Here is a 27,868-nt window from a genome sequence, read left to right as displayed (position 1 = left end):
CGGATTGAGTATCCAAAACAGTTATGTTGACCGATCATAATCCAATACATGGTGCTTATCTCTATTTGACTCATTTCATCAAGATGAAATTGTTTAGGGAATAGTATGCTTGTTATGATACGATAAAGACTTTTAGAGTTAAACGGCAGTAAGTGCTCGCAACTCTTGGGTATTATGTCGAGGTCCGGATTTGCAAAAATAGTTTCGATGGCTTCGGAGTAAGTTGCTCCGATTATATTGACATCTCATTTACCTCTAAAATAACAGCCCCTATCCTTTTCAGTGATTCCAATTAGTTCACAGATAGCACTATCAAAAATTCTAATTTGTGTTCCTAGTAGATAAGTACTTAGGCTATCGTTATCTACATATAAGTTTGCATAAAATAGCCTAACTAACCTAGGAGAAATTGGTTCATTTATTTGTAGGAGAGGTAGGGCATCTAAATGTGCAAACCACCTAATGGGTTCTAGGTTTCCTAGTTCATTGAGATCAACGTGTTTACCCTTATGGATACATCTTGTTTTGAAATTTGGAAACCTAAGAGCTACTTCTTTGGATATAAAATGATCTTGGTCATATGAATCTCCTTCAACCCTTTTCCCTTTTGATCTCTTAGGAGCCATTATCTAGACAAGATGATAGATGAAACTGTAAAGAGTAGGCAAAATAATGAGAAGAGAGGGAAGATTTCAGATTTTACCTTATAGAAAATTTCTTGCAAGATGGAGAGCTTGGACCAATACGAATTCCTCTCCAAGACTTCTAAAGGTTGGAATGATGGTTTAGAGAGGTTGTGGGAGAGCTTGAGCCAGTTTCTCACGGGTTGGGGGCGGTGTCACCGCCGGCCCTAACCCTTCGGCTTATAAAGAGACTCTCAGGCGGTGCCACCGCCAAAACGAGCGGTGCCACCACCTGGCGCCCGAGCGCTTAGGCGATGCTACCGCTGGTTCTGGCAGTGCCACCGCTGGCATACCGCGGAAGAGAAGAAAAAAATTCTTTCTTCCCCCCTTTTGTTTTTTAGAGATGTTTGACTCAAGATAGGTTAAGATATTGGGTTGCACTTTAATATATCATTTGGAATCGAAAGAGAAGGATGAAATCAAATCCACAAAAGAACGGAACAAGGATAAGACATTTTTCGAAAAATACATTCAAACAAGCTTATTTTCAGGGACAATTTAACATGCCTAGTTCCCTTCTAATGAATTCAAATTGGTCTTCATTTAAGGCTTTTGTAAAAATGTTTGCTAATTGATGCTTTGTGTCAATAAATTCTAGAATGACATTATTGTTAAGGACATGATCGCGTATGAAATGATGCCTAATATCGATATGCTTAGTTCTAGAGTGCTGAATTGGATTTTTGGTAAGACATATGGCACTTGTATTATCACATTTTATGGGAATATTTTTCAAGTGAATTTCATAGTCTTCTAATGTATTTTTCATCCAAACAACTTATGCACAGCATGCACTTGCAGCAATATATTCGGCTTCCACTGTAGATAGTGCAATTGAATTTTGTTTCTTGGAAGTCCAAGAAACAAGTGCATGTCCTAAAAATTGACATGTTCCGGATGTACTTTTTCTATCTATCCTGCATCCGCCAAAATCGACATCTGCATAAGCTATTAAATCGAATTTATCAGATTTTGGATACCACAATCCTAAATTTGGAGTTCCTTTATATCTAAATATTCTTTTAACACTCTTAAGATGAGATAATTTATGATTAGATTGAAATCTAGCACAAAGTCCTACACTAAACATGATATCCGGTCTAGTCGTGGTGAGGTAGAGTAGACTACCTATCATTCCCCTATATGTTTTTTGATCGAAATTTTCACTATTTTCATCCATATCTAACTTAGTCGAAGTACTCATATGGGTGTTTATCGCTTTTGAATTATTTATGTTAAATCGTTTTAACAATTCTAATGTATATTTAGATTGGTTAAGAAATATACCATCACTAAGTTGTTTGATTTGTAATCCTTAAAAGAAGGTTAATTCACCCATTAAACTCATTTCAAATTCATGACTCATACATTTGGCAAATGACTCACATAGTGATTCATCCGAAGAACAAAAAATAATATCGTCAACATAAATTTGCACAATAAGAAAATTATTTTCAAAGTGTTTGATAAACAATGTAGTATCAACCTTACCTTTGGTAAAATCATTTAAAATAAGAAAGGAACTAAGCCTTTCATACCAAGCTCTAGGAGCTTGTTTCAAGCCATAGAGAGCCTTAGTCAATTTGAATACATGATTAGGAAGAAGAGAGTTTTCAAATCCGGGAGGTTGTTCGATATATACTTCTTCAGAAATAAAACCATTCAAGAAGGTACTTTTGACATCCATTTGAAATAGTTTAAAATTATTACTACTAGCATAGGCAAGGAGCATCCTAATGGCTTCTAATCTTGCCACAAGAGCGAAGGTTTCTTCGTAGTCGATACCTTCTTCTTAGTTCAAACTTTTGGCCACTAATCTAGCCTTGTTTCTAACCACTATACCGCATTCGTCTTGCTTGTTTCTAAAGACCCATTTAGTACCAATGACTAAATGGTCACTAGGTCTAGGAACAAGCTTCCATACCTCATTCCTCTCAAATTGGTTCAATTCCTCTTGCATTGAAATGACCCAAAAATCATCTTTCAAGGCCTCGTCAATGCATTTAGGTTCGATTTGAGAAAGGAAGGCGGCGTTAGCACAAAAATTCTTGAAAGAAGACCGAGTTTGAACCCCTTTTGATGTATCTCCTATAATTAGCTCATTTGGATGAGCATTTATATACTTCCATTCCTTGGGTAAGGAAATTTCGGAAGAAGATGCATCCAAATTGTTATTTTGAGGAGGGGGTTCATTTAAATTCAAATTATCAAAACCAAAATCATCATCAACATCATTAAAAACTACATGAATAGACTCTTCTATAACTAAGGTTCTCTTGGTAAAAACAAGAAAAGCTTTAGAAACGGAAGAGTAACCAAGAAATATGCCTTCATCGGATTTAGCATCAAATTTTTCTAAGGCATCCTTTTCATTCAAAATAAAGCATTTGCAACCAAAAACTTTAAAATAAGAGACATTTGGTTTTTTTGTTATTCCATAATTCATAGGGAGTTTTTGATGAAGACGGTCTTATTAGAACCCTATTCATGATGTAGCAAGCCGTATTCACGGCTTCGGCCCAAAAATACTTGGGTAGACTATGTTCATTTAACATAGTTCTTGCCATTTCTTGTAGGTTTCTATTTTTTCTTTCAACTACTCCATTTTGTTGAGGATTTCTTGGAGTGGAGAAGTTGTGATTGTATCCATTAACTTCACAAAGATTTTGGAAATCACGGTTTTAAAATTTGCCACCGTGATCACTCCGAATTGATGAAATCATGAAGCCTTTTTTGTTTTGAGTGAGTTTACAAAACTTAGAGAAACACTTGAAACAATCACTTTTGTGAACTAAGGAATAGGTCCAAGTGTACCTAGTTAGTCATCCACAATTACAAAAGCATATTTGCTTCCTTCTTGACTTGTCGTGTCAATTAGTCCAAATAAGTCCAAATGGATCAATTGTAATGGTCTAGTGGTGCTAATTTGATTTTTTGGTTTGAAACTAGTTTTTATTTGTTTACCTAGTTGACATGCATCGCATACTTTGTCCTTAATAAACTTTATATTTGGAATCCCTCGTACTAATTCTCTAGATGAGATTTTAGATATTAGTTTCATGCTTACATGGCCAAATCTCCTATGCCAAAGCCAAGCATCATCATTTAGAACAGAGAAGCACATTTAATTACTTAGTTCATCAAGATTGATGGTGTAGACATTATTTTGTTTTAATGCAATCATAGTCATGTTATTGTTTGGTTTTTCAATAATACACATATTTGATTCAAATCTAACGATATAACCGTTATCGCATAATTGACTAATACTTAAGAGATTATGTTTCAATCCATCAACTAGTAATACATCATCAATATAAAAACTTAATTTGTTACTTATGGTTCCCTTGCCAATGATTTTGCCTTTGTTGTTGTCTTTGAAGGTGACGTACCCTTCTTCTTTGCTAATGAGAATAGAGAAATGAGATGGATCTCCAGTCATATGTCTTGAGCATCCACTATCGAGATACTATCTCTTGCTCCTAGCTTGTGGGTTTGTCTACAAAAGAGGATGATTTTTAGGTACCCATATGATTTTGGGTGTCTCAAAAATTGATCCACTAATTTAGTTATTCATTATTGAATTATTTATAGTTCCTTTAGGAACCCATATTAATTTATGTGGACTAACTTTCCTAAACGGACATTTGTAGACAATATGTCCGGATTTGCAACAAAAGTTGCATTATATAGGATGAAACATACAATGTAGGTCCTTTTATGAAAGTGGTAGGATTTTGATGTGATCCTTTTACAAATCCAATTCCACTTCTATTTGCGACATGACCCTTGTTTGCAAGGATCATGTCTAATCCTTTGCTACCAACCTTAAACTTGTTTAAGGTTTCTTTAAGTAGTAATTTTTCATTTTTTATTGCTTCTAAATGCTTACACTTAAAGCATGGAGGATTTTGAAGACTATCAAACTTATTTTGTAGTAAAACATGATCTTTCTTTAAGATATTTAACTTCTTACTAATAGTTCTACATTCATCAAATAATTCATGAAAAGCGATAGAGAGTTCTTCAAAAGATAAATCTTCATTAAATAAATCACATACCTCTTCTCCTAAAGCCATTAGCGCGAAGTTTGCCTCCTCTTTGTTGCTAGCTTCTTCACTTTCGGAATCACTTGAATCGTCCTAAGTTGCTTTTAAAGCTTTCTTCTTCTTCGGTTGCTTCTTCTTGGCTTGGGGGCATTCATTTTTAAAATTTCTCGGCTTCTTGCATTCATAGCATATCACTTGGTCATTTTTATATTTAAGTCTGTTTTTAGTGTTATTTTTAAATTTGTTCTTTCTTAAAAAATTTTTAAATTTTTGAGTCAAAAGTGCAATGTCATTTTCACTGTCCTCATCACTTGATGTTCCTTTCAAGTGATCTTCTTGTGATGTGAGTGTCATATCCTTCCTGTTCTTTGGAAGGGTGTTCTCGAGCTCGTCATGATCTTGACACATCATTTTATAGATCATTAGAGACCCAATAAGTTCTTCAAGAGGGAATGTTTTAAGGTCCTTGGCCTCTTGAATGGCCGTAACTTTTGGATCCCAACTTTTAGGAAGGGATCTCAAGATTTTATTTACTAGTTCAAAGTTAGAAAAATCTTTACCAAGAGCTTTGAGTCCATTGATAACAACCGTGAAACGGGTGTACATGTCTCCGATGGACTCACTTGGTTTCATTTGGAAAAGTTCATAAGAGTGCACAAGGATGTTGATTTTGGACTCTTTCACTCGACTAGTGCCTTCACGAGTGACCTCAAGAGTTCTCCAAATATCAAAAGCCGAATCACAAATTGAAACACGATTAAACTCATTTTTGTCTAGTGCACAAAACAAGGCATTCATAGCCCTTGCGTTTAAAGCAAAAACCTTCTTCTCCGATTCATTCCATTCGCTCATCGGAAGAGAAGATTTTTGAAATCCGTTTTCGACAATAGTCCAAAGCTCGAAATCCATGGAAATGAGGAAGATCCTCATACGAGTCTTCCAATACGTATAATTCGACCCATTAAACATAGGTGGACGTGTGATAGAATGACCTTCATGCATGCCGGAGTAAGCGATCTCTCTTGGGTATTAAACCAAATATGAGAGTGAGCCTTGCTCTGATACCAATTGTTAGGATCGGAGCAGCACTAAGAGGGAGGGGTGAATTAGTGCAGCGGATTAAAACTTGTAAGTTCGAAAATGATTCTGTAAAATGTAAGGAGATTTTGCTTTGATTATAACTTGAGTAAAGTAAAGACAAAAAACTTGCTGTTGTGTAGATAACGATTGCAGAAAAGTAAGTACTCACACATTCAATGAACACGCCAATTTAAAGTGGTCCGGTCAAATGACCTACATCCACTTGCGAAGCCTTCTTCAATGAGGCTCCCAACTTCCACTAGCAAATCTCTTTGAAGGGGAAGGACAAATACCCCTCTTACAACCTTTTACAAGTGGTTCACACTCTTACAATTTTTGAAGAGAAAAACGGAGGTGAACACTCAAGCAATTTAAGACAAGACTTGCTAAAGACTTTTCTAAGACCTTTTTCTCAATCTATTGCTTTCATAAAAGTTGTAATCTCAGCTGAGAATTGAGGGGTATTTATAGGCCCCAAGATTATTCAAATTTGGGCTCTAAATTTTGAATTCTCTTGGGTTTCCGAGGCTGGCGGTGCCACCGCCTGTCGGTGGCGGTGCCATCGCCTGTCAGTGTCTGACACTGACAGTTGTACTGGCGATGCCACCGCCGGACCTCTCGGGTGCTGGGTAGTGCCACCGCTCAGTTCTCGAGTTCTGGGTGGTGCCATCGCCTACACCATTTCAGCTCACTGGTTGGACTCCAAACTTGGCCCAAACCAGTCCTAACTCGAGCCCAATTGGCCCCTACTTGGGTTATAGGATTAACACCTAATCCTAACCCTAATTAACGTGCCAACTATGAATTTAAAGACATTTTCTAAGCTATTACAAAGTCCGTAAGTCAAGACTTCTTCCGACAAGCTTCCGGCGAACTTCCGGCGGTCTTCCGATAAACTCTCAGAAAATATTCTACGGACTCCCAACAGGCTCCTAGACTTCACGATTTGATCTTGGCGAGTTCCGACGAGCTTCTTTGGCAAGCTACGATCTTTCTCGATGAGCTCCATGAACTTCCGACGTATGTTCCGGCGAGCTTCCGAAAACCCTTCGGCAAGCTCCCTACTCATTTTCAGCTAGTTCCGGCAACATTCCCGACGAATCTTCGGACCCTCAAACGTCCATCGAACTTGACTCCGGTATCCTTGCTTTATGTTTTCAGGCTATCATAGTTAATCCTACACACTTAACTTCAATAATATGGATTAGATCAATTAACCCATCAATTGATTTCATCATCAAAATCCGAGATTCAACACGATCGCTGTAACCTACATCCACTCCTGATTCCTCCTCCGTTTAGGCCATCGGCATCTACTATCGGTCTTCCTTCAATGGGCAAAGACCAGCTACTTTCTTACAACTCTTTCTCCTTTTTACAAGTTTAGGAGACAACCTTTTACAAGCCTCATCTCTCTTAGATTGATCACAAAGCTAAAGGATGAGGAGGATACTTAGCACTTTTACAATATTTTTACAACCAAAATTTCAAGACTTTTTGTTCACACTTTTCGTACTTTTTCATGTAGAAAAGAGTGGGGTATTTATAGGCACTAATGGCTTCAAAAATGGAGCCAAAAAGTATCTCATCCCGGGTTTCCGGGGTACTTGCGGTACCACCACCTAGTTTGGCAATACTACCGCTTGACAAAGCCTTGGAGATTGGGCTTAGGCGGTATCACCGCCTGATAGGATGATACCATCGCTTGACAGTATTAACGACTGATGGTACCATCGGCCAGTCTGGGTGGTACCATTGCCCAAAACCACTTGGGAGGTTGAGCCTTAAGCGATTCCACCGCCTAGTATGGGCGGTGCCATCGCTTGACGTGGCTCCAAGTGGTTGAATGGGCCAACTAACCGGACCAATTCAGCCTTGTTTAGGGCCCAATTGGCCCTTAATTGAGTTAGTAGGATTTCTCCCAAAACTAACTCAAATTAAAGTCCTAATTACGATAGTTAAATCTAAAACAATTACAATACAAGGGATCTAAGTTGTTTGGCATGTTAATTGTTCAACCGAACTCTCAATGAACTTTCGGCGAACTCTCAGCGATTTTCCGGCGAGCTTTCTATGAACTTCCGACAAACTTCCGACGAACTTTCAGTGAACTCCCGATGAACTTTTGACGAGTTTTTGACGAACTCTCGGTGAACTTCCGGTGAGCTTTCACTACATTGTCCAATCCTTTAGTGTATCCCCCGATTCATCTGGCCTAATGCCTGATCATTGACTCCAGCCCAACATTCGATTCTTCTTTAATCATTTTACCTTTCTCACGATCATAGTTAGTCCTGCATCACTTATCTCAAGACATGAATTAGATCATTAATTCACCAATTGATTTCATCATAAAAAATCGAGATTCAACAAGGTGGAACCTCCTTAGAATGTACTTAGACTTCTGATGAGACCTAGGTTCCTTCGCTTGAGCAATCGTCCCATTGTTATCGTAATATAAGGGAATCGGCTCCTTGTTATCCGGCACGACTCCTAGATCTATGATGAACTTCTTTATCCAGACTCCCTCCTTTGTTGTCTCTACTGTAGCAATATGCTCTGCATTCGTGGTCGAGTTAATAGTAGTATCCTGCTTGGAACTCTTACAGCATATTGCTCCTCCATTCAAGGTGTACACATACCCCGAATTCGACTTACTATCATCGACATCAAACTGAAAACTCGAGTCCATGTAGCCTTCAACCTTGAGGCTACTACCTCCATATACCAGTAAAAGATCCTTAGTCTTTCTCAAGTACTTAATTATACATTTTACTACTTTCTAGTGCTCCAAGCTTGGATTCGCTTGAAACCTGCTCATGACACTCAAAGCATGCGTTATATTAGGCTGGTACATAGCATGACATACATGATAAACCTTATCGCTGGTACATAGCATGGCTATATCTTATCCATGTTCATCATTTCTTCAAGAGTCGTTAGGGACATACTCCTAGAATGTGATATCCCATGTCTTATCGGTATGAGACATCTCTTGAAATTTTTCATGTCAAACCTTTTGACAATGGTGTTTATGTACTTGGATTGGGACAAACCAAGCATCCTCTTGGATCTATCTCTATAGATTTGAATCCCTAAGATATAGGATATTTCCCCTATATCCTTCATGGAGAAGTGTCTAGATAACTAAGTCTTTACTATGGATAGTATTCCTATATCATTCACAATGATCAAGATGTCATCCATATATAACACCAAGAAGGTGATAGTGCTCATACTTATCTTCATGTACCCACAAGACTTATCTTCGTACTTAACGAATTCATAAAATATAATCGCCTCATCAAATCTTATATTTCAACTTCGAAAAGCTTACTTTAGTGCATGAATGGACCTAAGTAACCTATACACCTTATCTAGGCTATCCTTGGACACGAATCTCTTAGGCTATATCATATACACCTCCTCAAGGTTACTATTGAGGAACATGATTTTCACGTCCATATACTAGATCTCATAATCATAATGTGCTGCAATAGCTAACAGAATTCAGATGGATTTTAGCATGGTTACGGGTGAGAAGGTTTCGTCATAGTCAACACCTTACCTTTGATGATACCCCTTAACCACTAACATTGCTTTATAGGTCTCTACCTTTCAATCTACTCCGATCTTCTTCTTAAAGATCCATTTGCAACCAATGGGTACAATACCCTCGAGTGCATCAACTAAGTTCCAAACCTTATTGGAGTACTTGGAATCCACCTTAGAATTCAAGGCTTCTTACCACTTCCCAGAGTCTATACTTGCAATAACCTCCTCGTAGATCTAAGAATCAATATCCTCAATATCCACTACTCTAATATGTCTTACATATCTCTCAGGAAGATGAGATATTCTGTCGGACCCACGTAACTTATAAAAATTTTTTATTCGATCCTTGAACTATCATATTTGAAATTTTTTTTAAAAATTTTATTCTAACTTACAAAAATATGGATTTTATAGAGTTATATGATATTAACTTTCCTTCCTTAACTGTTATTCTTGTAGACCTCCGCGTAGTCCTTCCCACATAGCTATGGGAAAATAAAGGGCACGAGGATAACGGTATATAAATTTATGACTTCAATACAACGTTCTACATAAGAAATCAATTGATCTTGTCTCTCCTAAGAGAGATGAAGGCGGACAGTCAATACTTGAGACTCTGCAACTATATAGTTTGCAACTAGTAATGCCCGCGCTACAATGCCAAAATTATGCACTTTGAAATAGCAAGCATGAAGTTGCGCTCGTTGGTTGCATTAACTTTCTGTCTCTACTGGAGAGCCGATTAGAGTCAAAGAGTGATGGCAATCAGCAGGAAATAAAGAAATATTAAGAGGTTTAGGATCACTCAACTCTTTAGAATTTTTTATTACTAATATTTTTTTATTTGTTAGACATGCAACTGTTGACTTTCATTGCTTTTTAACTTCAATGTTCCCTCCCCACTGTGAAGTGACTGTACTTGTTCAAGTCTCTTGAGTACAAACATCCAATTGGCATCCGCCTCTGAGAAGCAGATTGTGTAAACTATATGCTTTTCTTTTCTTGTGCTTGAGGGGAGCTGAGGTCCTACTGAACCAGCAGCAGAACTGTGTCGTTTGAAGAATCATCGCATGTCCAACAAGAGAAACTCTGGCTTTTCGATCAGAAGCTTCCATTCATTGCAGAATTTAGCAACTGTAGCTCCATCCACGATCCTATGATCAGCTCCAATTGTGACCTGAAGCCAGAAGAGTCATGTTCCAAGTGTAAGTGGATGAACCTAGATAAGAATTAAAAACGGAGGCAAGTGTCTAGAGATTTTGAGATCTCCTTCTCTGGTTGCTTATCCAGTTTGTGTCATATGTTTCACCACAATACTAATTGTCTGGATTGGGAAGCAACCACCTATCTTTCTTATCCTCAACAGTAAAATGCATTCATGGTGGTTGAAGTGCTATTTTATGCAACTGGCTTGAACCAAAATACTTGTTTGACAAAATTATGGCAAAGTCAACTGGCCAGGTTTAACTCTGGTTGATTGGGTTTAGACCAACAACAACAGGGGTATGGAAAATTCAAACTGCATGCGGCCCATTCAAGATCCAGTCAGGTTGGTCTATCCAAGTAAAGTTTGTGGTGTCAAACTCTTAAAAATATAATGTAACTTCAGCAAATACAGGAACACAAATGAATCTTGATGGCAATGAGGTATTCTGATGACCAAATTGTCCAGCACTCAAGCCCATGTGTATCTATGAGAAAATGTGGTAAAGAGAAATTCGGCTTTTCCAACATCAGAAGTTAAATCATAAAATCCTAATTTCAAGATTTTATGGGTCAAGTTATTTCAGATACCATCATAGCCAACCCATTATATCCAGTTGGATTTGGGTAATCCAAATCAAATCCAGATATCAAAACCCTCACCCAAACCCAACTTAACTTCTGTTTGCTGTCAATTTATGGTAAAAAGTTCCTACCCCTACCTACACTACATTCCATGGATTATCCAAACTATATACTGAAAAATATTCTCATATATACTCATAAATTATTGCCAGCAGTCCTAATATAGGATAAGGGTGTTGTTGTTGTTGTCATTGTAATGATACATCCATTCACCAAAATATTGACATCAATATTCCCACTAAAACTGAGGGAATGGATCTAAAATTGATCCTAACAAGAAAGAGAATAGTTACAGGTACAGAGGGCTTTTGATTAAATAAAGGGTTGGATTGTAATTTTTCCAAAACAAAGTATGCAACTATTTAACTATAAGTGCATGCTGAATAATCATAAAGTCAAAATGGCTGAATTGAAAACTTACGTTGGCTATTGAAGCTGGATAAACATTATCAGCATCATCAAAACGGGGAAGTTTTCGAATTTGTCCAATAGCAATGATAGCAACCTCAGGTAAATTAAGAAGTGGAGAACCAAACATGCCACCAACTGCTCCAATGTTGCTCAAGGTTATTGTTCCACCAGTAATATCTTCAGAATTTAGCTTGTTGTTTAATGCCATCAGTTGCAATCTGGCCAATTCCTTCATAATCTAATTACAGAACAAACATCATTCAGAATGATTTTGCGTATAGATGTACATCAAATAAGTGAGATGAGATTAAGAGTAAAAGATTAATAATTAATCCAAAACCATTGCAACAAGTAAAACATTAAGGTATTATAGGATGCGAAGAAAAAATGATCAAGTATATCAAAATCAGATAAAGTATGTAAGCTAGTGACAGAATGTCTTATCATGACAAGACCACCCAGGATTGGCAACAAACTCAACAATCTTAAACATACGTATCAGTGTGCCCAAACATGACTACTTATTCATGTTGTCAAATAATAAGATGTCGAACAGGGCTTTTTGCTCAGTTAAATAAGAGCTAGAGAGTCAAAATATACCAATTTGATACTCCGAAAGTGATCAGGAATTGTCAACTTATCCACTATAATAAAAAGACACATCCAAACACACATTGATCCTTTTACCAATTTTGCTTGAATCTTTTTGTGTACACTGCAGATAGTAGATTCCTTATAGAGTGAAAATTCATATCTTCCATTGTTTGTACTTCTGAATACCAAATCAAGGTCATATTTCTCATGTGTATTAAAGGGATGCTACTCCTATGAAGATGCATATGATAAATGCTCAAAATTTCAAATGGCTAATGCTTTTGTCAGATAATATATTTCTTTATGCTGAGGTGATACCAGTGATTTCAATAGGCGCTCGGGCGCTTGCCTCAAAGAGGCGCCGCCTGGGCGCTTGCCCGAGCCCAAGCGTCGGGCACTTCGGGCGAGCGCCTAGGTTAAACCAAGCAACCGAACCAGACTTTTAGGTCTGGTTGGTCTCTGGTGCTTTAGTTGGTTCAATTGAACCAACTAAATCACCAATATCAGGCTCCCTCTTGCGATTTCCCCGACTTCCCCAACCCTAAAACTCGCGATTTTGCCGTCAAGATTTCTTCTCCGCTGTCGCTGCTCTCTGCTGCCGCTGCCACTATCGTTGCTTGCCGCTACTATCACTACTCGCCGTTGACACAATCGCTGCTCGCCGCTGCTGTTGCCGCTCCCGTTGTTGCCACCGCTCCCGCTCCCCCTCCAGCTACGGTTGTCGCCTGCTACCGTTGTCGTTGCCTCAACACCTCAGTCTTCTCACACTCTTCTCACTATACTATTAACAGTATATTAATAGTATACTAATAATAGTATTTTTATTTATTATATTAATAGTATATTATTTTATTTTAATACTATTAATTTTTATTTATTTAATAGTATATTTTTTATTTAAAAAATAAAAAATATACTATTATGATTTATTTATTTATTATGATTTTGTACCTAATTTTTTTAATTTAATAATATTTTTTTATTTAAATAATTATATTTATTAATTATATTATATATTTTTATATTTTAGCGCCTCGCTTCGCTCGAGTGAGCGCCTAGCGCCTCGGGCATTTTTGGACCTTGGCGCCTAATGCTTTTTAAATCATTGGGTGATACATCATGCAACTTGGACTGATGACCTAGGTCATGAACTTGGTAAGCGAAGTGGAACTTCCACCAACCCAAGATGACATGACTCACAACATCAACCAATCAAATGTCAACACATGAAAGATCCTGCAGATCAGCTTTAGTTTAAAATGGGTCTCCCTACCCAACACTGACAGCTATGATAGGGCAGGCATCAAGTTGGATGGTATCTAGGTTGCAAATGAAATATTTTCCACCGAAACATAGGCCAATGATAAAAGATTTGTTCACTTTCTTTTACCTCTGTTAAAAAAACTTTACCGAAACTTGTCATAAGCTAGAGCACTACAAAATATTACACACCCATAATAAAACATATGAAACTATCCTGATCTCTAACAAAATAATGCCTATTGGTCAGATCATCTTTGATAATAACTAAATGAATTCTACATGCCAAATTGTATGCGACTGTAACAGAGATTTACTGTATACACATGAAGACTTCAAAAATTCATTTTGCATGCAGAGGAATGACAACTCAAGTCTGCAATAGGCTCATTTTCCATCAAATATGAAGTTGACCAAGACGTTTTCCCACCAACTAACATGGAACATATCAGATCATATATCATACCATAAAGTCGATTTTCGGCCAAGTGAAAAAGACATCTATAAAATCGTGACTATAGAATATGACTAATCGAAATGGATACATTTGTCTCATACTCTATGGACACGAAGAGAAAATATATATTTTACATCTCAAAGGGGTTATAATTGGATATACCATTATTTCTAATATAGGAGTTCTTATATCAATGGGAAATGCTCTATCTTTGAGTGCAGTTTGAATTATTAATTTATATAATTGGAAGTAACTAATTAGGTTTGCAACGAAACCTAGAAATCGATCACTGATCTAATTTTACCTCTTTGGGATAGAACTCAACAGAACAGTTTAGTGTCAGCAAGTGATTAAGTAGTTCCTCAAGAGAAAATTATTGACTAGATACGATAATACAGAGAAACAAAATTGTTTGAGCCCCTTCTTTCAAATAGGATGATGGATTATTCACTACAAACTGAAAGCTAAGCTGTGATAGTAAAGATCCCAGGGAAAAAGAGATGTCTCGAGATTTGTTAAAGTAATAGGCATAATTTCAGAGTCATTCAGTTTGAATACTATGTCAACAGATTTAAAAAAAAAAGCTCCCTATTACATTGTGAACATATTACTGATTTGTAGAGATTATTTCCTCTTTTGTTGGAAATTATTTTCCGATTTTGATAAGATTATTCTTTTGATTCTGTGAAGATTAATTTCCTATCCTTTTCAGGTGATTAGTTTCCAGATTTTTGTACGATTTAGTTTCTCCATTTATCAAACTTGTACCCCTATAAATTCTGTAAGGTTCTCATAATCTAAAGCATCAAGAAGTATTCCTTTCTAAATGGTATTCAGAGCCTATCCATACAAGACCAAAAGCTTTTTTCTTCATTGTCCAAAAATCTCTCTTCCTTCCTCATGTCCTCTTCAACCCAAACCTCTATTGGTTCTATCCATAACCAAACCATGTATCAACCATTCCCTTCTGAACTCCAAACTATTCATCCCTCCTTTGGACTCAATGGTCAAAACTATTTGGAATGGTCCCAGCTTGCATCCACTTTTCTAAAAGAAAAAGGAAAATTGAGCCACTTAATTGGACCAGTACCAAGCGAAGATGACCCGCATTAGTTACTCCGGATGAAGAAGATTTGATGATCATGACACTGGAACTCAATGCAACCAGAGATCAGTGGAACGTGCGCGTTTCTCTGTTTCTATGTACGACAAAGCATAAAGTCAAAGGTGTTGCTCAGATCTACAAGATCAAGACTAAGATACATTCCACAAAGCAAGGTACTTTATCTGTGATTGAGTACTACAATATTATGAAATGATTGTGGCTTGGATTTGATTATTATCAAAATGTTAAGATGAAGTATAGTGAAGATGCTGCTATGTTACTAATGATTCTTGAAAGAGCAAGGATCATTTTTAGTCGGACTTAACATGTAATATAATCAAGCACAGATTCAAGTACTTAGAAACTAGGAAGCACGAACACAGTGGTTTGGGTGGCATACCCATGTCCGACACGTGTCAGACACGGATTCATCACCAACATGACTAGACACATGTCATACATGTGTCGAGCCTTGTCTTGTTTTTTTTAAATTCTTTTGATTCAGTTGGATACGAAATTCACATGTTGGACTCCGGATTTCTCAGTGCTTGCGTGCGGAGACATCATGAAACCTCCAGAATCCTTCCTTACAGATTCAGGGAGGATTTCTTACCTTTTACGAACGGATCATCGGCGTTAAATACACTTGTGTCCTACCCCTACCGAACCCTTCTTCCTCACTAGTGGAGCCTTTGCCCTTGCTCCACCTATGGAAGAGGAGGCTCTACCCCCGCCTCGAATGCCTCTAGACCACCACCACCCATCAACCACCTCGGCTTCAACTCCCGAGCGAACTGGAGGTTTCACAACGAAGCAAACCCTTATTCCTCAACAAAGTGAAGCCTTTGCCCCACCCCTAGTCCACCATCAAGGTCTAGCGAAGCCTGCACCCCAACGAAGCATCCTCACCGATGTCTGGTTAAAACTATGCCCCACTTGTGTCCAATCAGCGTCCCATCAACATCCTCTGCCCCCCGCCCCTCAGTGCCCCACCGGTGTCACCAAGCACTAGCGAAGCCTTTGTCGTCGCACACTCGCACTATCAGGCCCTCCTCGTCGAGCACCGCACCTATGACCCGACAATCATCACACTATCGGGCCCTCTACCCTAAGTGCCCCACTTACGACTCAATAATCGTCGCGTGCTCTCGAGCCCTCCGCCCCAAGCACCCCGTTGTTATCATGTGTCACGCGTAGCTTCTTCCTCAGTCGTGCTGCATCGCAATGTTTATTTAGATTTTTTCACTGATAAAAAACACTTATTTTGATTATTAACATATTATTAACTTTTTACTTTTTTATTTTTCTATTTTTTTATTTTTATTTTTATTTTTTATTTTTTTATTTTTTTTATTTTTTATTTTTAATCTAGGCTTTTTTATTGCTTTTGATTAAATTGTTATAACAATATGAGTAAACTATAAAATATAACAATCTGAGTAATATATATTATATATTATATAAAACATATTAATCTAATATTATATATATTAAAAAATACATGTGTCCTCCCTGTGTCCGTATCTTAATTTTTTAAAAAATGGTGTATCGTCGTGTCCCTGTCACATGTTTGTGCTTCTTAACTTGGAAAAGTCCTACCATCCCATAAACGAAGACTTCTCAATCAACGGGGCCAAGGAAGGAAGGAATGTAGTGTTGAAAAATCCAGCTACCGAAAGTTTTACCAAGTCTTCTCTATGCATAGAAACTCGATGTCTAGTAACTCCGAGATTGAGGGACTAAATTAGGAGGATATTGAAAAGCTTCGGAGTTTTCTCACTTCACTAAATAAGCCTAGTGCCATTTGTTCTCTTGCTCAATTAGGTAAGTATTATATTTCTTATTTTAAATGCCTCCATCAGGTAAGTATTATATTTCTTACCTTTAAATGCCTCTAAAGACTATTGTTATGGATCTTGGGTAATAGATTCAAGAGTCCCACTGACGATATGACCAACTCCTCAATAACTATCAACTTTATATCCCGTCCGAAAATCAAAAAATTAAAGTAGCACACTATAGCAGACCAAGGCACAATTACACTAACACCCTCCGTTTCCTTAAAGCCTGTATTGTATGTACCTAGTCTTCCAGTAAGCCTTCTATCAATTCATTAAATTACTACAGATTCAAAATGCAGTGTAACTTTCTTTCTGTCCCATTGTACTTTTCAAGATCAAGTTACAAGGACGATTAGACATGCCAAGGAAAAGGAGGGGCCCTACTATCTTGAATATTGCAGTAAAAATGGCAATAACTATTTACCATCATCCTATCCTCGAAAAAAAATTATTTAATAAAGTTCAAATTTGCATCTTGGACATTCATCTTTTTTCTTGGTTGAAAGGCATGTTTCCTTCTTCGTTATTCAAGGCTTGGATGTCAACGAATCTGATTGCGATGCTTGTCAGTTGGCTAATTACCAATGTGTTTCTGTTCCATTGATTAAAAAAATCATCGCATCTATTTTCATTGATTCATACCAATGTTCAGGGTCCCTCACAGATCCCAAATATTACCGGACTTATTGGTTTGTTTCTTTCATTGATGATTATTCTCAAGTGACGACTTTATCTTTTGAAAAATAACTCCGATGGTAGTTTCATCTTCATTACATTTCATAAGATGATTCAAATTCAGTTTGGTTTTAACCATACTTTGTCCTCTAAAAAATGAAGGAATAATACATCAATCATTGGATACTCCACAAAAAAAACAATGTTGCTAAAAGAAAGAATGATCATCTTGAGGTAACAAGTGTCACCTTATCTTCTTAATGTAACACCTGTTACCTCTCCTTCTCGAAGTAACATGTGCAATACTATTTCAAAAAAGATGCCCAAGACATACTGGGGAGAAGCAGTACTAACTACTACTTATTTAATATTACCATCTAAAGTTTTAGAAAATAAAGCTCCGATTACAATTCTATTTGGTGGCATCTCTTTTGTTCATATTCATTCTCAACGTCATGATGAACTTGATCCTCAAGATCTTAAATATATATTCCTTAGTTATTCCTCCATACATAAATAATTAAGTGTTATCCTGCTTCAAAGAAATTTTTCACTTCAATGGATGTTACTTTTGCTAAAAATTAATTCTTTTAATAAACTCTTCTTGTCAAGACAAATCCTTGAGTCTTGAACTTTAGGATCTTGATCTTCCTGCATCAAACCTTTCCATAGTTCTAACAACTATATCGAACTCTAACGCCACGAATGAGGATGAGATAAATGGTATTATCACTACATTGCCACTGCAAGTTTATTCAAGAAAATTTTCTACTCCTGAACCCAAGCATGACCAAGGATCCCATAATAGATACTTGAATTAGTTTTAGTTTTACTCCTCTATCTTTATCCACTACAGAACCCATGAACCCAAACAAAATAGCCATTTGCCGGAGTTTAAAGACATAAATCTATCTATTGTCATAGGGGAACAAGAAAATGAACCCAACATCCTATCTCCAATTATATCTCATTTGATAAATTATCTCCAGTTTTCTTTACACATCTATGTCCAATTGAAATTCCAAAAACAGTTCAAGAGACATTTAGAGATGAGAATTGGAGAAAAGCCATGATGGAAGAGATGAGTGTACTAAAGAAAAAACAAAACATGAAATACCAATGAACTTCCTAAAGAAAAGAAATTGATTGGATGCAAGTGGGTATTCACTAATAAATATAAAGTTGATGATACTTTGGATTTTGGAAAGTTACTAGATTAGGCTTGTGGCCATTATGGAGACCTTTGCTCCGGTTACAAAAATGAAAACCATACATGTATATCTTTAGCAGCTAATCTTGGTTGGTCTCTACAGCAATTTGACATTAGAAATATTTTCTTATATGATCTTGAGGAAGAAGTTTATATGGAAGCACCTCCACGGTTTGATAAAGGATTTAAAAATAATAACGTCTAGAGATTGAGAAAGGCATTTTATGGATTAAAAAATCTCCCATAGCATTGTTTGGTAGATTCGCAAAGGCAATAAGGATATGAAATTTCGACATAGTAAAGGTGATCATACTTTTTTTATTAAGAGGTCACCAAGTGATAAAATTTCAGCTTTAATTGTATATATTGATATGATATAATTATTTCTAGTGATGATCTTGAAGAAATTAAGAAACTCCAAGATTTACTAGCCAAAGTGCTTGAAATTAAAGATCTGGAAAGCTGAAATTTTTTTGGGTACTGAGACAGCTCACTCAAAAAAAGGAATTTTTATTTTACAACAAAAAATATATCATTGATCTTTTAAAATAAAGAGAAATGCTTGGATGCAAACCAGCTGATATACCTATTGAGCAAAATCTATGTTGTAGAAGACATGACGATAGATGGGGGATATTTCACAGCCTTGTTGCGAGACTCATTTATTTATCTCATACAAGACCTAATATTGCTTACGCAATGAATGTAGCAAGTCAATTCATGCATTCTCCTAAAGAGGTTCATTTTGAAGTCGTTCATAGAATTCTATGATATTTGAAGTATACCGAAAGGCATTTTATTTACAAAAAATAGGCATTATATTTGAAGTCTAGGAAAAGGCATTTTATTAGAAAAAAATGGGCAATTGAGTGTAGAAGCCTATGTCAATGTAGATTGGCTCGATCAGTAGCAGTTGATCCAAAATCATCCTCTAGCTATTGTACCATCTTAGGAGGAAATTTCGTGACAAAGAGAAGAAACGATTGCTTGATCTACTACAGAGGCAGACCATGGCACATGGAATTAGTGAGTTATTGTGGTTGAAAATAATCCTTGATGATCTGGGAGTAAGATGAAAAGGAAATATGAAACTATATGGAGATAATAAGTTAGCATTTAATCCGATGCCGATGTAGATTGGCTCGATATGTAGTAGTTGATCCAAAATCATCCTCTAGCTATTGTACCATCTTAGGTGGAAATTTGGTGACAAAGAGAAGAATCAATTGCTCGACCTAGTGCAGAGGCAGAATTCAGAGCCATGGCACAAGGAACTCATGAGTTATTGTGGTAGAAAATAATCCTTGATGATCTGGGAGTAAAATGAAACAGAAATATGAAACTATATGGAGATAATAATTTAGCATTTAATCCAGTTCAACATGATTAAACAAAACATGTTGAAGTGGATCAATATTTTATTAAAGAAAAGTTAGATAATAGATTGATTTGTATTTCTATGTATCAACAAGTAGACAACTCGTAACAAAATGTCTTTTAAGTCATTCATTTTAAGATGCAACTGGAAAGCTGGGAATGGAAAATATTTACTCGCCAGCTTGAGGGGAGTGTTGACAAATAAAGAAAATAAAGCTACATATTTTATTGTGAACATAGTACTGATTTGTGGAGATTATTTTCATTTTGTTGAAAATTATTTTTACTTTTGTTGAAAATTATTTTTCTGATTCTGAGAAAATTACTTTCCCAATTTCAAAGAGATTATTTTCTTGATTCTGTTATGATTAGTTTTCTAGTTTTTCTATTTTTTTCAGGTGATCAGTTTCCTAATTTTTGTATGATTTAGTTTCTCTATTTGTCAAACCTATACCCCCTATAAACTATGTAAGGTCCTTATAACCAAAAGCATCAAGAAGTATTCCTTTCTCCAGATTATACGAAGAACGGGAGCCAGATGACAGAACGGGAAGATCTAGGATGTAGAATATAATAACAGTGACTTAGCAAATCTAGATTCCTATATATCCACTCATGGGGTACCTCATCATATGATTTATATAAGATCTATCAATCTAGATATCATATACATCTAAAAATCCAAATGCTTCGGAAGAAATTTGACCAAAAAAATGACTACTCGAATCAGGTTTTGGGCATAAAGATTCCATTGACCCATGTCCCAACCCTTCCTGATAGGCTAATACATCTATGAAATCATTCCATGTGATATACTGTCCCATGGATCCTGAAATAGTAAAAAGAACTAAATGTCCTGTCCATGCCAAAGAACTCACTTCAAAAAGTCATGACAAATGATGATTTAGATGAGATTCAACATTTTTGAACAACAAAAAGTTTGGTTTCCATTTTGGTTGGCGTAACCAACCTGCTATTAAGGACTTTAATAGTGCCTTTTTATACCACTAATAAACACTAGAATAAGCGATATTCACTGGTTCGATATCACCTCTTCGAATAAATACTTCAATAATTGGTTGACCAAAATGAGGATACCAAATTGCATGAGTATTAGGTCTAATATGTAAAGGGTCTTGTGTTCATGACCAGTGTATTTAAAACCGCTGTGTTACGGACAAAATTCTAAACAGGATGTTTGACGTAATACATATGTATGTCCGTGTCTCTTGATTTGTTCATGCTTTGCACAGTATGTAGCGGGACGGTCGAAGGCTTAACAGCCCCATTTTAGTTGGGTTTGGTGACTGTTTTAGGCTTGTAAATAAAGGTTGTGTCATGTGGACATTTGTGAGATAACTCGGTCTGTAGTGGACCATTTTGACCCTTTGTTGTGCAACCATTCAGAGCTTGTAAAGTGTGTTTGTAATTTACATTAGCTATGAAGTGTTTTCGGAAATGTTTGCTTGTGGATCCCGAGTGAGACGCTTTCTCTAACCCGTTTTCTCTTTTGTAGGTCCTAAGGAACCATGGGAGGTTTCGGGGAGGCTGACCTTTGCGGACGGACACGCAAAGGTGCCGCATGACTTAGGCAAAACCAGCTAAGTCCGTGACAGATGGTATCAGAGCGGGACAAGCACTCATAGAAACACTTGGCATGCAAACGTGTGGGACCTAACGAGGCTACGTTGAGTGCAGCCAACACGCACGACCGTTTGGGGGAAAATGAGCATGGAGATGTAGGGAAAATGAGTCGCTCAAAGGAGCGGACATCTGAGATTAGCATTCAGAGGAATGACCAACCCTTCGCGCAAGAGGCACCACGAGAACAAGCAAGCTTGGAAGAATGCGTAGCGTATAAAGGTTGGGATGGCTGAGTTCGAGCTACGGCTCGACGTTGACAACAATACTTGATGGTGCTCAATGCAAGCGAGGCGCTTGATAAAGGATAAGACCATGCAAGGTGGAATGGGTTACTCAGCGACCGAAAGAGTTGTGCAAAGCTCATAGAGGTGAGGGGAATTGCTAACTCAAAGAATTCGGTACTCATGCAAGGGCTTGTATGCGGACAATTGAATGTTTATGGCCAACCCAAGGCGACCGAAACTCGGTACCATGGAGCATTGAAACTTTCTCTTCGACATGAGAAGGATACGTCCGTGGGAGGCTGAAGTGTGTAGCGAGTTTAGCATGTTGCTAGGCCTTGAGTGGTGCAGCGAGGACTGTATTGACGTGGAGTCGCAATCTAGCAAGTGCGTTTGTAGGAGGCAAAACAATGTACAGTTTGTTCAGCAAATCGGAGTAGTCCAAGGAGATGGTGGTCTCTGAAACTTTCAGAGAGAAGGAAACGAAAAGAGATGTTGCTCCAATGGGATAGATATCCAAGGGGGATAAATCCCGGCTCTCTGGAGGAAGAATCATGTGCAACAGACCGCACATGTTGAGGAGTACCTCAAAAACAACTCCACAAAGCTCAATGGACTGAGCGAGCGGCGAGGAGTCGTCGCATAATCTCGCTTGAGACAATGCATTGGTGGACGCATTACAAGATCAAGTGGGGAAGTGACCTAAAGCAACACAAATGAAGGCACACTTAGAGTCGATATTGAGATCGGACTCAATGGAGAGTTGACCCGTGGAACGGTGGGCGCGAGGGCCACCACCATCAACTCAATGCAAAACGAGGAGCGGAGTAACTTGGGTGTGACTTGGCGAAATACCCAAGCCGCATAAAAGGAGCCAACATAGAAGATGGAACATGGAGCGGAGGCACAGAGCTTTCCTTGGACAAAGGTCAAGGACATGAACTCTTGTAGAGGCAAGAGCGGAATCATGTCGTTCTATGGGTCCTTCACTCTGATGGAGTGGATTTATCTTGCATTGTGCCAAAGACTAAGGGAGCTTCTAGGCACATGCACCTTATCTCGGAGAAGCATTTGATGGAGGAACTAAGGTAGAGTTCAGAAGGCCTTGGCACAGGGCAAGAGGACGCGAAGGCGGGTACTCTTGAAGAATATGCCACAGTGTTGCCATTCAAGTTACCATGAAGGAAGTGACGCGCAGCGGAGATTATGCTGGTAGGGGCAGAGGCCCAAGATCCAGACAATGGTGCACCATTTTCAACGAAGTCGGTGGACTTCGGGAGCTATTAGGCGACGGACTGTCCTAGAGCAGTGCTTCATCTAGGTGTGACCTAAGAGCGAGTGGATGAAGGTCGATTGCCAAAGAAGCAAACATAATCAAAAGTGGAAGAGGCCCTACGATATGTTGGCAGAGGCCACACATGGAGGGATCGCAATCCGAATTTATCCCACAATGATCAGAATGCAATAGAGATGTCACCAGGAGGCGACATGGTGCAGCGAATCGTGGTGAAATAGTTCGTGGTAATGTGATACACGTAGATTGGAGTCCCGTGAGGGACTATCTCATACGGAGGTATGATCGGGAGCTATTGGGAGCTCCACTTTGGTAAACAACACGACGGCAACAAGGGCTATGGATTCAAGGAGTGAAGGCCATGGTACCGCAGAGGCGGGTCTTCCGTGCGTGCATCGAGTTTTGCATCGGATGAAAGCCTTGATTTTCAGCATATAGGGGCTGTGTTCCACCAAGGGAAAAGTTCAAATGCAAGTACCAATGAGTCCCATGGGAGGGACTTGTTAGAACCCTTGCAGATTCTAAACTTGGGGTTGATCTCTTTAGGGGATCGGCCTCCTTGGAACTCTATAGGGGTTCCTCCCTCCAAGTTGCTGCTCAAAGGCTGCAGAAAAGATTCATCTATTGCTTATCAAAAGAGAAGGAATACATGGCTATTTATAGGGCTTCTAAACCCTAACTCCTAATAGGACTCCTACTTAAGACTCTTACTTCTAACCAACTCCTAATAGGACTCCTAGTCAAGACTCCTATTCCCTTACAACTCCTAATTCTTCTCTAAGAAAAAACCTCCTACATGAATGCCCCTCACAATTAGGACTCTCCTAGCTAGAGTCTTAACAGAATGTCCCTCTCAATTAGGACTCTCCTAGCTAGAGTCCTAATATTTTTACATGAATGTCCCTCTCAATTAGGACTCTCCAAGCTAGAGTCCTAACAGACCCGCCCTCTTCAAATCAGCCTTGTCCTCGAGGCTGATGATTCATGAATTCTAGGAATTTGATCTTCAAGTCGTCATAGTTCTCCCAAGTGGCATCTTCTTTTGGTAGGTTCGCCCACTGTATTAGCACTTCATTAGTGGGTCGTCGTCGTCGAATCACGATCCGTCGATCAATAATGGCACTTGGCTGGGTCTGGAGTTCTCTTTGGGTAGTCATATTTGGTGGGTGGCTTTGGGCTGTCTCCAAGCACCTGTTTAAAACTTCCGGTTGGCTGTTGGTTTATGGGTGATATGTCGTACTCCTTTTCAATTTAGTACCCTGCATATAGAATAACTTTGTCCAAAATCTGCTATTGAAGATGCAAGTAGAATTTGTCACAAGCACAATGCGTCCCTTATAGTGTAATTCTTTTGAGTCCCAATTGTAATGAGCCATGTGGCTTGGTGCTTCCTCCAATTTTTTTATAATCTTAGTCTTGATTTCCCATTCCATCCGAATTTGGTTTCTCTGAAACCGGGAAGCGGGATCCAAAATATTATAAGAAATGATAAGCACAAAGAACTATAGAAAGCTTAAAATGCTTACAATAGATTGGATATAAAGAAAGCTTGAAATGCTTACAGGGGATTGCTAGAGGATGGATTTCAGCTCAAGTAAGACTCTGGTTTTTAGACCCATGTCTTGCAAGAGACTAAGCTAGAGAATATATAGAGGAAGAGGATAGAACCGGGTGCTCATTGGGCCCCATCGCATTCTTATCCTTTCATCAGATATTTCTCTAACTTCTTGGCGAAGGAAAGCATATTCCTTGGCACAATTATTGATGGTACTATGAGCGGCTCCCCGGGGCTCAACTCATTTTCCTTAGTAGCTAAGAAAAGCAAATATTTTGTCTCACACCTCTTGTCTTTATTTGGCGGCTAAGCAAAGTATATATTCCAGCTGTCTAAAGGCTGAGGCTGGTTGTCCTTTGTGAGACATCTTTTACCAGAGATAGAGCCTCCTCCAGTTGTTGTTGCTGTTGAAGAACGACTGGTAACCAGTCCCTGTACCAGTTGTCTTTTCCACCGCTCCTTCTCTGATACTCTTTAGTCTTGATTAAGTGGACGTCGAGGAATTGTTGCAATGCTTCAAGTGCTTGTCGGGAGGCTTCCTTTTGAATTGATCCGAGTCTTCTTTCAGACAATCCTTCAAGCTTAAATGAGAGTCCGTTACGTGTCCTGGTTCTGAGCTTGTCCATTTCCTGTTGATATTGCAGGAGGAGGTCACCTGGTTTATTAGTTGATTCAGGTGCGTAGCAGCCTTGAGGCTTGGTTTGGCTTGAACTTCCTGGGTGGCTTCCAGAATTAGGAGTAATGATTCGCTTGGCCATCCTGCAATCAAAATATTTATTAGTCTGGATAAAGAGTCGGCTAGAATGTTACTTTCTCCTTCGATGTGCTCAAATTTTACTTCTACACCGCTCCCAGTGATATAGTCTACGAAGGCCATCCATCTGACTCTGGATGGTTTGTTCTGAGCTGACTTGTTAAAGAAGCTTATTATTGCTTGGCAGTCTGTTCTAATAATGATTTCCCTTTTGTCAAGAAAGTAAATCTTCAATGCCTCCAGGGTTTTCATAACTGCATGCATTTCAGCGTCTATAGTAGACTTGATGGGATTGTATTTTCCACTGGCGTAGGCACATATCTTTTCAGTACTTCTGGGGTCATATTTATGTCTTCAGCAATTAAATTGATTAAGCAAATATTTTAATTTCAGGTTTTGACAAAAGAGTAGCCATGTTCGAACAATTAGACATTCCGGAGGAATACGAAATACTATCAGTACAGGAAGGAGAAAACCAAAGCGACGCAATTTATTCAATATCTGAAGGAGAAGATACAGAAGACCTGCAGCATGGTATTCACTCCTTCACTCATAAAATCTTTGCTTTAATAGAAGATAGTAGAACTTGGTGGATAGGACCTGAGACAGGATACCGAGCAAGAGTACAAGTTTCCCAGAAACAAGCTGAGTGCAGACATATATGGGAAATCAACACGAAGCTACCACCAGAATTTGTAGGATGCAAGTGTTGCAAGAGAAAGTCACAGAGAAGGCACAGGAGACACTGTCCCTTATGCAGGATCACTTCGTGCGGAATGTGCAGCATATACTACTTTGACAAAAGAACCCCCGTAATGACGGAGGAACCACCAAGGTATGAACCAAAAAACTTGCTTCAAACGCAACAAGATTTCATTAGTCATTGTGAAGCAGAAATAAGAAGGCTCAAAATGGCGGTTGAATTTGAACAACAAAAGGCTAAGGAACTTGAAGAAATGCATGCTCAATCCATAGCCACAGCCCAAGAAAATCTCCGTCTGAAGGAGGAGGTGGCGGAACTAAAGGCAAAATATGATAAATTGGAAGGAGAGGTACTGGAAGTAGATCGGTTGAGGCTAGAAAAGGCAGATCTCTTAAAAGAGATACAAAGGCTAGAAAAAAGAAAAACTGAAGAGAGCGAAGAAGAAGAAAGCGAAGGAGCCCTTGTTCTCTTGGAGGAGGAAACTCAAAAAATCCTATCCATGGAAACGAAGGAAACGGGAGGATCAAGAAAATCCAAGAATATGCTCTTCAACCTAAAGGTACATATGGAGATCCTGAATATCCCCCCCTTTGAAGTTAATGCTATATTGGACACAGGTGCTACCACTTGTTGCATAAACGAAAAGGTTGTACCAAGAGCTGCGATGGAGGAAAACCCTTATGTGGTACATTTCAGCGGGATTACCTCCAAAACAACAGCAAATAAAAAATTAAGGGGAGGCAAGATGACTATTGGAAACAACAGTTTCAGAATTCCCTACACCTACGCATTCTCAATGAAGCTAGGGGATGACATTCAGATGATAATAGGATGCAATTTCATAAGGGCAATGCAAGGAGGGGTTAGGATCGAAGGTAACACGGTTACATTCTATAAAAATTTGACAACTATTAATACTTTGCCCTATATCTCAACAGCCGCAGCAATAGAGGAACTAGACTTGGAAGAGGATGACTATATTCAAATCCAGGAGTCAGTATTTTGCTCTGCGGAAGCTCAGCAAAGCAATGAAAGAATAAGAGCCAAGTTCGGAAGCTTACTAGACCAGCTAAAGGCCCAAGGTTATATTGGGGAGGACCCTCTCAAGCATTGGAGAAAGAATGGAATAACATGCAAGTTGGAAATCAAAAATCAAGATTTTGTGGTAGAAGACAAGCCTCTCAGACATTTGACACCACAAGCAAAGGAAGCTTTTTCCAAGCATATAAGAGCACTACTGGAAATAGGGGTTATCAGACCAAGCAAAAGCAAGCACCGTACCACTGCTATAATTGTTAATTCAGGAACCACGGTGGACCCCATAACAGGAGCAGAAAGAAAAGGGAAGGAAAGGATGGTTTTTAACTACAAAAGGCTCAATGACATCACGGAGAAAGATCAATATAGCCTCCCTGGTATTAACACCATTCTCAAAAAGGTCAGCAATAGTAAAATTTACTCAAAGTTTGATCTAAAATCTGGTTTTCATCAAGTCGCTATGCACCCTGATTCCATAGAATGGACTGCATTCTGGGTACCTGAAGGATTGTAT

At 38.4% G+C, this 27,868-nt stretch overlaps 1 protein-coding gene across 1 annotated transcript in view; it reads right to left on the bottom strand.

Annotated features, from left to right (window-relative positions):
• Nucleotides 1-10,168: 10,168 nt before the first annotated feature.
• LOC103999783 (lipoamide acyltransferase component of branched-chain alpha-keto acid dehydrogenase complex, mitochondrial) overlaps nt 10,169-27,868 on the bottom strand; it is a 63,318-nt gene continuing 45,618 nt past the window's right edge. Inside the window, exons 7-8 of the mRNA XM_009421632.3 lie at nt 11,637-11,864; nt 10,169-10,544 (exon numbers count right to left, since the gene is read on the bottom strand). Coding sequence (XP_009419907.2) covers nt 10,431-10,544; nt 11,637-11,864 — 342 coding nt within the window. The 3' untranslated portion in view covers nt 10,169-10,430. The remainder of the gene's footprint in view (nt 10,545-11,636; nt 11,865-27,868) is intronic.

This window comes from Musa acuminata, chromosome BXJ3-10 (genome assembly GCF_036884655.1).
Source record: "Musa acuminata AAA Group cultivar baxijiao chromosome BXJ3-10, Cavendish_Baxijiao_AAA, whole genome shotgun sequence".
Lineage (NCBI taxonomy): Eukaryota > Viridiplantae > Streptophyta > Magnoliopsida > Zingiberales > Musaceae > Musa > Musa acuminata.
The sequence above is the reverse complement of the archived record's forward strand: the minus strand, read 5'-3'. Positions and strand labels throughout refer to the sequence as shown.